The 13,244-nt window shown below is 46.7% G+C and overlaps 1 protein-coding gene across 2 annotated transcripts in view; it reads right to left on the reverse strand.

Annotated features, from left to right (window-relative positions):
* Positions 1-13,244, reverse strand: part of Foxk2 (forkhead box K2) — a 49,370-nt gene that overhangs the window by 6,641 nt on the left and 29,485 nt on the right. For both annotated transcript variants that reach the window (XM_052193919.1, XM_052193920.1), the window contains exons 4-8: positions 12,902-13,048; positions 6,477-6,670; positions 5,594-5,769; positions 4,275-4,538; positions 3,358-3,567 (exon numbers count right to left, since the gene is read on the reverse strand). In XM_052193919.1, the coding sequence (XP_052049879.1) occupies positions 3,358-3,567; positions 4,275-4,538; positions 5,594-5,769; positions 6,477-6,670; positions 12,902-13,048 (991 nt within the window). The remainder of the gene's footprint in view (positions 1-3,357; positions 3,568-4,274; positions 4,539-5,593; positions 5,770-6,476; positions 6,671-12,901; positions 13,049-13,244) is intronic.

Genomic DNA, 13,244 nt, shown 5'->3' on the forward strand with positions numbered 1-13,244 from the left:
ACTGAGTAGGTCTTCCATGTATGGGCTGTGCAGAATTGACCCTGAGTGTGAGCCGGTGAAAGGTGGCTGAGAACCTCTTCTATCTCCTAAGTGTACGCCAAGTGGCAGGTACCAGGCACCTAGCCCTCCCCACTGCATGGATCCTGATTGTCAGTACTGACACAGCTACCCTCACGAAGAAGTGCTGGACCTTGGGCAGGAGCTTCTGGTACCAGAGGGCACATCAGGTTTTTCAATACAAAAACTTGAATTAGGGTGGGCAGAGGCACAAATGTAGGTAGATGCACAAGTATGTGTGTGTGGGTAGATGCACATGCACATGTGTGTGTAGATGCACATGTATGTGTATATGTGTGTGGGTGTGTGTGTGTGTGTGGGTAGATGCACATGTATGTGTATATGTGTGTGGGTGTACACACACGTGTGTGGGCCATCACTGGATGTCTCCCCTCATCTCTTCTCTTTAACTTTGGGAAAAGGTCTCTCAGTTGGCCTGGAGCTTCTACAGCTAGGCGTGATGCGACATACTACAGTTGAGATAACCTAGGAGGCTGAGACTTCATCCCTGGAACATGCCAGGCAAGCATAAAGTCACAGAACAGCCGGGCAGTGGTGGCGCACGCCTGTAATCCCAGCACTCTGGGAGGCAGAGGCAGGCGGATTTCTGAGTTCGAGGCCTGGTCTACAGAGTGAGCTCCAGGTCAGCCAGGGCTACACAGGGAAACCCTGTCTCGAAAAAACTAAAATCCAAAAAAAAAAAAAAAAAAAGTCACAGAACCACGCCCCGGCCGTAAAACACGCTTGTAAGGAAGGAAGCACCAGCCCCAATGACCTCTAGTTCCGACTGAGTTACAGGCAAGCACAATCAGACCCAAGTCTGGGTCCCATCACTCGTGTCAGCTCAGAACCACACCGAACTCCAGGTCAGGGGTTAACTAAAGACAACAAGAACAACAACAGAAGGTGCTCCAGAAGGCAGGTTAGGGAGGGCTGGGCTCTTCCAATCTTTCCATTTGCTTATTGATTCTGTGTGTAAGCCACAGTTCTCCTTCCCTGAGATTTTCCATGAATGGAGCTCCAAAGAGATTTCAAAACTAAGTACCAAGAGCAGCATTCTGTTTCCAGTTTCCTCAATCTCTGACAATTCACAAGCTAAGGACCTCCAGAGAAAACACCGCTCCACAGCAAAGCCTTAGAAACACTTGAGGTGCTAAAGCAGTAGCCTTCCCAGTGCTCAGAGCACAAGCTGTTCCCGGGCCACACTGGCCACCTACAAAAGGCCAGGGCCGCGCTGCTTTCTGCCACGTGTTTCCTGACATCTATCTTCTCACACCCTGGGTCACAGCACTGACCATGGAAGTTCCCCTGACAAAATGGCAACAGTACAAGGTTTCTGAACAGGCAGTGCCCGCCCCCCCACCCCTGGCCCGATCAAATACAGAAGGAATCTGAGATTTAGCGGCCTGGGATCTGAACACACAAACACTGCACTGCTCATGCCGCTATGCCGGGTAATGCCAGTGAAGGCTTTGGGAAACATCCTGGCTCAGACTCATCAATCTTTATTAAGAAATGCAATGCTTTGCCAGGTGGTGGTGGCGCATGCTTGTAATCCCAGCACTTGGGAGGCAGAGGCAGGTCGATTTCTGAGTTCGAGGCCAGCCTGGTCTACAAAGTGAGTTCCAGGACAGCCAGGGCTACACAGAGAAACCCGGTCTCGAAAAAAGAAGAAAAAAAAAAAAAAGAATTATGACAACAATTAATGACCATACATATTCTTCTGCTATTCTGCACTGTGAGAAATGGTATCTCCTTGGGGTCAGCAACTGTAAAATCTAACCACAGGCTAGTGAGATGACTGAGCAGGTAAAGGCACTTGCTGCCTGTCCTGCTGAACTGCCACTGGAGGTCAGTCCAGAAACCTACACAAGGTGGAAAGGAGAACAGATTTCACAAACTCGTCTTGACCTCCACATGTGTGCACTGACTGACACACGTACTGAACCCTGACCTTTACATATGCGCTGACACATGTACTGAACCCTAATCTCTGACCTTCACATGTGTGTACTGACTGACACACTTACTGAACCCTGACCTCCACGTGTGCACTGACAGACGTACTGAACCCTGACCTCCGACCCTCACATTTGTGAACTGATACATGTACTGAATCTTACGCTGTTTTATAGTGTTTTAAAATTTATATTTATTTATGTGCATGCTTGTAAATCTATATGTGTTTGTGAAAACTCGTATATGTGGGTGTGTAGCATGCAGAGGCCAGAAGATGCCTTGAGCTATAGTTACCAGTGGTTGTGAGCCACCTGATATGAATGCTGGGAACTGAACTCATGAGCTCTAGAAGAGCAAGCGCTCCTCACTCAGCAGTCTCTTTAGTCCTAGGTTTTTTACAAAAAAGAACACACCAACTCTACTCTAAGTTCCAAGTCCTACAGTATCAAATATTATGGCAAGCCTTAATTCTTTATGCAAAAGTAACTAAGCACATATCTCTTATCAGTATGCAGTTGCTTTTGTCTTTACAGGCCGTCATAAAGAGGCTCGGCAGGTGAAGGCGCTTTCAGTCTCCCTGCCGCCTGAGCTTGATCACAGGAAGGTGGAAGGAGAGAACCAACTCAACAGGGTTCTTCTCTGACCTTCACACTCACAGCTTTTATTCCTGCCGACTTTGGGGGAGGGAGCTGCGCCCAGTGTCCATCTCTTTGCTTGCCACCAGCAGATACAATATGGCCAGCTACCTTGGGCTCCACAATGCACTATATTCTCAAACTGCCACAATAAATCCTTCCTACAGGAAATTGCTTCCTGTTAGGTATTTGGTCATAGAGACAAAGAAGGTACCTATTTTCATACCTAAATATCTGGAATGTTGTAAAAATTTCTGGGGGAGAGGCTAGAAAAATAGTTCAGTGGTTAAGAACACTGACTGCTCTTACAGAAGAACCACGTCCAATCCCCAGTACCCACAAAGTAGCTGCCTGTAACTCTAGTCCAGGGGATCTGATACCTTCTCTTCTGGCCTACATGGGCACTGGATGCATGTGGTGCACAGATGTACATACATGCAAAATACCCATAAACGTAAATATAAATAAATAAATGAAAACAGAAAACTTTCTACGAGTGAAGGGGCTGTGGCAAAAACATTTCAGGCCCTACTCTAGTGGGAGCCCCGTTGGCCAACTCCCCGCCCCACTGCACTGCCCAGGGCATCAAGACCACTGAGTCAGGACAAAAGCAAACTCTGAGCTCCCTTCTGTGCACCCAGCCTCAGCCCCGGCTGCAGCCCTAGCAGCCAAGTGCAGATGCTGGGGGATGCCGAGTGCTGCTTACCGTTGTTCACCGGGCCGTGCACTGCTGCAGGCATTGGTACCACGTGAGTTCCGTTTTGCGTTACAGTTTTTATTGGAAGCTGGTGTTGACCTAAAGGTGTCTGCTGCACGATGGTCACTGTCTGAACAGGGGTGGCCTGTGACGCCTGGATGACTCGGCCAGCAGCACCTAGTGTGGCTGGGCTGATTGCAGGGACAGGCTCTACTTTCACTGAAATCAAAAGAAAAGGGAGAGATGATATGCTGTTGCAAAGCCGAGCTTTAAAAACGAGTGTCCCACCGCCACTGCAGCTACTGTCAAGCTTAGGATAAGATCACAGTAAGGCTAGGCTTTAAACTGTGTGTCTTAAACGGAGGTGGGGACGGGGACGGTGGGGAGGGGATAAATCAGCAGAGCAGAAGAGCGCTGGCCTGGCATTTGTAAAGCCCTGGGTTTGACGCATAGTACTGCAAAAAATGTTTAAAACCAAGTAATGGACTAAAGAGATACCTGAATGGTCAAGAGGACATACTCCTCTCATAGCGGACCTGGCTTGACGCCCAGCACCCATGTTGGTCAATAATTCTAGTTCCAAGAGGATCCACCACCTGTAACCTCCAAGGGCACCTGGACTCGTGTGGCATTTACACAAGAGCACGTGCCCACGCACACCCACGCACAAATACAATTGAAAAACAAAAGGAAAATCTTTAAACCAAGTACCACTGGGTTAGGGGGTAGCCTGGTGATCCAGGGTTTCTCCAGGGTGCTTGTGGAGCCAGGCTCCATTTCCAGCATTGCTCCCCCTACAAGGGAGCAAGGGAACAAGAACCAAAGCCCCAAGGAGCACATCACAACAGGCAGGGCAAACGAGACCAGACGAGCCCCGGGTCTTGGGCGAATCAGGGTGAGAAGCTAAGGGTTTCTTTCTTGCTCACCTCTGACTTCTCTGTGGTCGCCATTCTCTTGTGGTTCAGCCTTAGGAGGAGCCAGCACCGCAGCCTGAGTGACCACAGCTTGTCCAGCCACACTGGTGACTGAGACTGCTGGTATCTGATGGACAACATGTACCGTCTGCACAACAGGTGGCTGAGAGGTGGGTGTGGTCACTGGGGTTGCAACAGTGTAGGTGACAGGCTTAATGGCCGGGGGTAGCTGCCGCTGGACAGTAATTAAGACGGGCTGACTAGAGAGAGGTGACCCTGTTGGGAGACAGCACGGCAGCATTGAGCTTGCTTGGCCCTCGATCTTACAGTTCCCACACTAAGCTCTTACTAACACGAGCACTAGATTTTAAAGTACAGAACATTACAAAGGAGAGACATGTAAGATCTTTTTATTAAATTTTTTCAAGATTTATTTTGTCTATCTGCTTAAGTGTTTGGCTTGCTCTTGTGTCGGTACACCATATGTGCCTGGTGCCCACACGAGTTTGAAGACGGCACTGTGTCCTCTAGAACCAAAGCACAATGTGGGTGCCAGAACCTGGACCTGAACCGGGGCCCTGCGAAGCAGGGGATGCCCTTAGCCACTGGGCAGCTTCTGCTCACATGTACTGTCTTAACGGGGACATTGAGTTTCCATGTCTAATCAGTACAAACTGCAAACTCTTGTTTTGTTGTGATTTTGACAATACTCCTCCTTCAAGAATACGCCCTGTACAGGGTCAGAGGCATGCCATCTGAGCCCAGAGACAACACTTTCATTCTGACAGGGCGGAGGCACAAAACGCAGACACACACAGCATCCAGAGCCGCTGCCTCCTGGCTCTCCGGGCCACTGAGCCTAGTGGTCAAAATGGCCACCTTCCAACTTTACCAAGGCACACATTCTATTTTGTGTCGTCGCTTTGTTCCAATCAGTGCCTCGTTTGTCTAACTTCTTTTGGTGGGGAAAGGGCTTTTTTAAAGGAAGCTATCGTTTTAGTTTTGTTTTTAGGAACAGGGTTCCACTGTATATGCCAGGCTGGTCTTAAACTCACAACAATCCTTGCCTCAGCATCTTGGGTAATAGTACGATCACACACCACCACACCTGCAGGTGGGTTTAAAAAAGAAAAGAGAGAAAAAAAAATCCCAGTGACACCAGTTTCCCCAAAACCTTCCTTCCACAGCACACTCAGGTACTTATACAAAGTGCCAAGCGCCAGGTCCAAAGCTTCCCAAGGGCTCTCTGTCCTGCTCTGCTGGTGCCGGATGCAGGCATCCTTGTCTGGGCCCACTCCCAGCTCTTCCCACCTCTTCTCCTGTGCTCTCACCTGGTGCACTCTGGGCAAACCTCGCCTCCTGGATGACAGCAAGCTTGGGCTGGGAGGCGCCAGGCTCAGGCTCCAAGGGGGCTGGGGAGCCCTCCCTCGACAGGCTCTCGGGGGTCTGGGCACCGCTCGAGTGAGCAGACAGCACTCCGGCATGGTTGGGAGAAGCTGGGGCACTCCTGGGTCACCAAAAGAAGACAGGGGGATTTTTACAGTGATGGCCCGAAAATGATGCATCCATTTAATCTTTATAAAGGGAAGCCTCTGTCTCCTGCCAACTGAGTACAGGTCTGTATGTCTGACCTTCTCTGCACTCACAAACAGGCTGAGCTGGAGACCCAGGGAGGCTCAATGGACAGTACCAGTGCTATGCCATGCATGCCACAGGCTGCTCAGCTCCATGAGAAGGCTGCTACCATCCCAGAGCAGATTCTATGCAGCCAGTCAGCAGGAATCGGCAGTGAGCAGACTGTGGGGCCTTAAGGCTTCTAGTAACCTCATTTCTTTTAGGTTAAAAACATTCTTAATGAATGTGAAACATATTGTTCTAAAATCAGGCAAAGAAGAAATCTTAAGTTTACAAAACTGAAACTCACTTTAAAGAACTGTTTACCTACTAGAAGAACTAAGAACTACCGTGTGGCCCCACGACCTTGCCTACTGGAGTCTAATCACTCTAAGATATGCATTAAGTTCAAGGAAACGGCAAGCAGTACAGGTGGAACACAAGGCAGTAGGAAACAGAAACACAACCAACCTTTTCCCAGTCCCCACCCCAACACCAGTATGGGCATCCGCAGATCTTCTTTTTTGGAAGGGATCTCTGCCAACATGCTGAGGTGGTATTATTGACAGTGAGTGCAGGCTCTGGTTCCTGTGTCCTTACCTAGAGGAGAGAGGTCCCAGGGGGGTTCTAAAGCAAGGCACGCCCCTGGGCCGTCTTTTCCTAAAAGCCTGCTCTACCAGCTTGCTCTCGGAGGCAGGGTCTATCCTCCAGAAGGAGCCTTTGCCTGGTTCTTCCTGGGAACGTGGCACTTTGATGAAATAACGGTTCAGAGAGAGATTGTGGCGAATTGAATTCTAAGAAACATAAAAAAATACGTAGAATTCACTTTGTTGAGAAATGAAGATGCCCAAGCCTTGGTGTCCTGTAAAGCAGAAACCTGGGTACTCCGCTGCAGACAACAGTGAGGCCTCCACACCCGCCCTCCCTGATCAGCTCTGAGTGAGACTGCTCTGGGCTGGAGCCTCTGTGGCCACAACTCAGGGAATCTCGGGTCAGGGAGGGGAACCTGGGCATGAGAAGGGTTAAGGCTCTGCTGTTTCCTTTTCTTCCTTCCAAGGTAGGAAGCAGGCCTGTCACTACCACCGTGGCTTCGGCCAGATGAGAGTCAAGACTATATTGCCAACTCTTTCTGTTTGGAGACAAACAGCTGACACAAGCCACCCCTTTAAAATGTTTGTTACTTTGAGTTTTTGATGAAAGAATCTGTCATGCAATTTAGAACATCAGTATAGTATAAAGTATTTATTTAGCAAGTCAGCAAAGACCAGGAACTACAAGTGACAAGTCCAGTACTTGTCTGTATTTGCAAAGGACATCCATGTGATTATTTGATCTTAATCAATAATTCCATTGGAGAAGGAGAGAAAAAGCAACTCCTAAACCACCATTCTTCAAGAAGTTTAGCTTCAGGTTTTCCAAGGGCTGGAGACAGGGCCTAACTTGTGACCACCTGACTTGTGGCCACAACCCTGAAGTACACACAGGACAGAAGGCATACATTAATAGCTACTATCTCATAGTTTTAGATCTTTGAGTACATTTAAAAAAAATCAAAGATTCGAAATGGTAATAACTTAAAATCTGGGGATATTAAAAAAGCCTCCATTTTCTCTATTCCCATTAATATTCTAATAAAACTAGCCATGGCCTGAAACTCTAACTTGTCACAGGTAGCTAAGAAATCTAACAAATGTTCAGTATTCCTTTACAGTCATTCCCAGAGACTATTTCAGAATCAATTAGTCACAGGTAGGAAACAAGGCCTCTGACTGTGGACCTGAGTTACGTCATGGGCAGTGTGAAGGGGCCTGGCTGTGTCTGACTTGCTGAGATTTAGAATACTTGAATAAACCAACATATATTGCTTCAATGTTTTGTTATCAGGTATTGCTGACAACCAACCTTTCTTCCAATTCCAGAAAATCAAAGGGGGCTGCTCTTGGTGCCCATCAAACACAGAAGGCAAACCTTCACCAGCTGCAGTCAGACCCTTCAGGTTTGGAGGAGAGGCAGAGTCAAAGGCTGTATGTTAAGAGAAGCAACCCAAACACAGATAACACAGGCTCAGCATCCCTAATTCAAAAACACAAATCCAACACTTTGAGGAAACACGGTGTTCCACGTAGAAAACCCAACTTGTCCTCCTCATGTGCCACACTGCCATCAGCACTGGCACACTAGAAATGTTACAAGAAATTACCTTCTGACTGTGTGTACAGGGAAAAAAAAAATCACTATCATGTTTAAATAGGTTCTTTCCCCCAAGATACCTTGTTACAGACAGGCAAATATTCCAAAATCTGAATCACTCAGATAAAAGTCAGTCGACTCAGAAAACACCACCTGAAAAGGGAAATCCTTGTAGCCCCTGTGGTTAAGCTGTTCCCTTTACTGAAGACCCCATCCCACTCAGAGCACAAAACCACAGTATAAAGCTATCCCCAGACCTCAGCTACACTAGCTCCCGGGAACAACTTAGTTTGTATGTTATCAGCACAGTGGGAATGTGGAAGGAAGCAGTAGCTAAAGGCTGCTCCTCTCTCCCCGTCATGTGCTGAGGACGCTCATGCAGTACTTGGGATAGGGAACCGCTACTTTCAGCTCTGACCATTAACCTAGTCTGAGTGCCTTTCCTAACCACCCCTCCCTTCCAGAGTCTGCACAGTATGAAGTCAGCTTCATAAATGGTCACCTGGAACACCCACACTCTACACATGAGGGAAACAATGCAATTCTTACTTCAGATACAAAGAGAAAAGCCCACAATTTGCGTTATTATTTTAGGCCTACATACTATGGCCAAGCCTAAGATAAGTTTACCTCAATCTGCTCCTACAAATGAATGTAATCTTAAGAATAATTCTGTATGAGCCGGGCAGTGGTGGTGCATGCCTTTAATCCCAGCACTTGGGAAGCAGAGACAGGCAGATTTCTGAGGCCAGCCTGGTCTACAGAGTGAGTTCCAGGACAGCCAGGGCTACACAGAGAAACCCTGTCTTGAAAAAACCAAAAGAAAAAAAAATTAAATTAAAAAAAAACAAAAACAAAAAAAAAACCTGTCTGTCTTCGAAGACAAAAGAGGGGTGCTGTTCCTCAACAGCTAACTATAAAGAACATCTAACACAGCCCAGAGGCAGCGCCAAGCCTTGCCAGCACGCTGCAGTCGGGCTTTAGTTCCCGGGGCTCAGTGGCTGTCATCTACTCTAGTCCCCTCCCGGGACGACAGCCCAGTTTTTCCTACCTTTTTTGTAGGTACAACAAACATCCCACTCCTGGCTGGTAAAACTGTAAGAATCCCAGGAGGCGTTGGAAGGAGATGACAGTCCATTTGTAACCCTAGTTATTCAGGAGCCTGAGGCAGGAGGGTCTGGGGCCAACCTAGGCAGCACAGGGGGACTTGCTAAATAGGGAGTGAAATGGGGAGGAGCTACAACAGAAAATAAAACCTGAGTCAAGTATGCCACCTTTCTAGACACTCTAATTGCCCTATTCTGTGGTAGAATTTCCTCTGCAAATTACAAAATAGCTGTTCAACACACAGACCCTGTAATATCCTAAGAGTTAGACCCAGAGGCATCCTACGGATGCAGGGCATCTGAAATGAGACCACTGCCAGCCTCCCAACAAACTGTTGGAGACCAGGACTCGGGTGGGAACCCGCCTCAGCATATGCGTACCTGTGCGTGTAGGCCAGAGAACCACCTTGAGCTTAATTCCTTACAAACATACAGGGGTATTTTGATACAGGATCTCCTACAGGCCAGAAGCTTGCCAGACAGACCAGTAAGTCCAATAAAGAGAGAGGTCAGATTCACCTCCCCGGCACCCTAGATTTGTAACATGAATTCTGAAAATGGAACTTGGGTCCTCCTGCAAACATTGTTCTTTTTTTTTTTTTAACCAACTGATCTATTTCTTTAGCCCTGGAAATCTAACTTTCTTTTCTTTTTTTTCCGGTTTTTTTGGATTTGGTTTTTTCAAGACAGGGTTTCTCGGTATAGCAGTGGCTGGCTGTCCTGGAACTCACTCTGTAGACCAGGCTGGCCTCGAACTCAGAAATCCGCCTGCCTCTGCCTCCCAGAGTGCTGGGATTACAGGCGTGCGCCGCCACCACCACCCAGCTGAAATCTAACTTTCTTAAATGATCTGTTCTGTTAAGACTTCCTCCAGACCTGGGGAAAAGTAGGAATAAATAAGGTCTGACACGTAGATTTAAGTGATACTTTTAGAAAAGCAATTGAGCTCTCATGGTAGCACAAGACCAAATGAATGTCACTATCCCTAAATCAAGGCCAGGAGCAAGTCAGAAGTGCATGCCCATAGAGCCTGGCTTGGTGCTGCACACCTTTAATCCAACACTGGGAGGCAAGGGCAGGCAGATCTGAGCTCAATGCCAACTGGTCCACAGAGCCAGTTCTAGGACAGCCAGGGCTGCTACACAGAGAGACCCTGTATAGGGTGGGTAGTTAGGGGCGGGTGTCCAGACAGTTAATCTCTTTCACACTAAACTATCTGGAACCAGCAGGAATGAAACATTCCACACTCAGGTGAAAGACACAGTCATCTTTAGGAACCCTGATCTGTTCAGAGAAGCGCATGTCAGAGTAAAGCCAAGGGGTAACAGCATTCTTTAGACAGGAAACCTTGTGAGTTCAGGATCCCCTAAGGCAACATACACCAGAAACATACACACATAAACAACCACATAACAACTACCTCATCCCAAAGCCCCTGGAAACTAGTATTCATATCATCAGCATCTGAACATTAAAAAACAAAGCAAAACAAAACAACACCCTTAGACCTTAAGGGTCCTCCCATGCTCGCCCTGACTGTGTTCAGGGTATCCCACTGAACAGAGTGGATAGTCAGTGCTCTCTGGGGCCTTTAGAAGTCATTAGTGTTGTAAACACACACTTCTTTCTGTGGAGGACAGGAAAGTGCTGAGGCTCGAACCTAGACCTGCTGGGCATGCTACTGAGTAGAAACATCCATAGCCCGCAGCCCATCTCCACAGATTAAAGAACAGTCTATACAGCTGAATCCAATATGTAGGACATTAAGGCACTCGACACAGAACAAATCCAATGACTTCCTGGGGATTATCTGTGCATACCAGGAAGGGAAGGTGGGAAGATGGGGGTCTTCCTTTTCACCTCCTAAGACTCTTTAACGGTCTTTAAAAGTCTTTACAGGTGGATAGCAAGGATCCATTCTGACACATTTATATATCTGCAGGTATAAAGGGCTTTAGAGCAGGGCATGGTAGCACACACCTTGAATCCCAGCACTCAGGAGAAGCAGACAGATCTCTGTGAGTTCAAGGCCTGCTTGATTGACATAGAGTGTTCTAGAGCATAATAAATTTTTTGGTTTGTTTTTAGTTTGTTAGACAGGGTTTCTTTGAGTAACAGAGTAACTCACTTGGTGGACCATACTGGCCTGGAACTTAGAGATCCACCTCCTTCTGTCTCCCAAGTACTAGTATTAAAGGTATGAGCCACACTGCCCAGCAAGCAAGATAATTGGTAAAAAGTATAAAAATGTTTAAAAAGTATAAAAGGTATATAAAAATTGATCTTTTAAATGTTTTTCCTTTCAATAAGCAGAAAAATCACCCTGACATAGCCACATTATAATCTCAACTGGACATTAAAAAAAATTGTTATTCATCAAATCAAAGCCTCAAAATAACACTATTGTCATTATTGGTTATTTTATGGGTTAAAAAAAATCATACATCTCTCCTCTTTGCTTTTTGTTGTTGTTTTACATTGTGCATAGCCAACTTTCCCTTTCCCAAACCACCTACCTCAATTCCCAGTTTCCTACACATCCAGTGAAAGGTAATATGTACTATATACCCAGAGAGCAAAGCCTGTGCGACTATGGTTTGGAAGTCAGAGAGGCCGGGTGTGGTGGTACACGCCTTTAATGCTTGCACCTGAGAGCCAAGCCAAGCCAAGCAGCACTCTCAAGAGTTCAAGGCTAGCCGGGCAGTGATGGTGCACGCCTTTAATCCCAGCACTTGGGAGGCAGAGACAGACAGATTTCTGAATTTGAGGCCAGCCTGGTCTGCAGAGTGAGTTCCAGGACAGCCAGGGCTATGCAGAGAAACCCTGTCTCGAAAAACCAAAAAACAAAAAAGAAAGAAAAAAAAAAAAAGAGTTCAAGACTAGCCTGGTCTACACAGTGAGTTTTAGGAATGCCAGAAAGCTACACTGTGAAACCCTTTCTCAAAAATAAATAAATAAGCAAAACCCACCTCAAAACAAGCAAACAAAACCCCCAAACCACTACCAGCACCAGCACACTTCCAGGGAACCCAGGCTCCAGAACATTGTGAAGAGACTGGAGACTCTTCACTGGGAAACTGCAACTTAAACTGGGCCTATCTGTCTCTGTGTTATATACAGGCCAAGTATAAAAGCTATATGCTTTTTTGTAGCCCTGGCTGTCCTCGAACTCACTCTGTAGACCAGGCTGGCCTTAAACTCAGAAATCTGCCTGCCCTGCGTCCCAAGTGCTGGGATTAAAGGTGTGCACCACCACCCGGCTTTTTTTTTTTGGGGGGGGGGGGGGGGGATTTGGTTTTTTTTTCGAGACAGGGTTTCTGTGTAGCCCTGTCTAAAAGCTATATTCTAAAAACAAAGTCAAGATAACCATGGATAACTTTGGAAAAACAATTGAAAAATCAGTCTCTGTGAAATGTGAAGTTCCTGTATTTCCAGAAGCACAGGTGGATGAACGTGAGAGTCAAGAATGGACTTTAGCTTAAAATTCCCCAACATTTTCAACAAACAGAAATGGAAATACCCCCAGGCTTTATATATCCCAGGGAAAGACTAATTTCCCAGACAGTAAAAGCATCTGTTTCAGTTTTCACCAGAATTGCTGCTCCATCTGTACCAAAGAGCAGAGCACTATCAGGCCCCAGACTCTCCGTGGAGACTCCCTTATCGGCCTCTCTCTAGCCCACATCCAGGTGAGAAGATTGGCACCTGCAGCAGCCGACACAGACTTACCTGCCAGCCCTTGTCCGCAGTCCTGTAGTATGGATAGTTTTTAGTGATGTGTGTATAAATCCCATTTAGGGTAAGTTGTTTATCAGGAGCCATCGTAATTGCTTGTACTATCAACTGTGCATAGGAATAAGGTGGTTTTGAGTCATCCTGTGTTAGAAAAAAAAAAAGCACCTAAGATTCAAGAGTATTCTTTTATTTATTCTTGCAACAGTGTTTTTATTATAAAAGTAATATAATTGAGAAACTTTGAGAAAAGTTAGTTGGAAATTTGTAGAATGTATAGAGATTAAAAATCACATATGGAGCTAGCACACTAGAGGCAGAGGCAGGCAGATCTCTTTGA

This window comes from Apodemus sylvaticus, chromosome 10 (assembly GCF_947179515.1).
Source record: "Apodemus sylvaticus chromosome 10, mApoSyl1.1, whole genome shotgun sequence".
Taxonomy (NCBI): Eukaryota; Metazoa; Chordata; class Mammalia; order Rodentia; family Muridae; genus Apodemus; species Apodemus sylvaticus.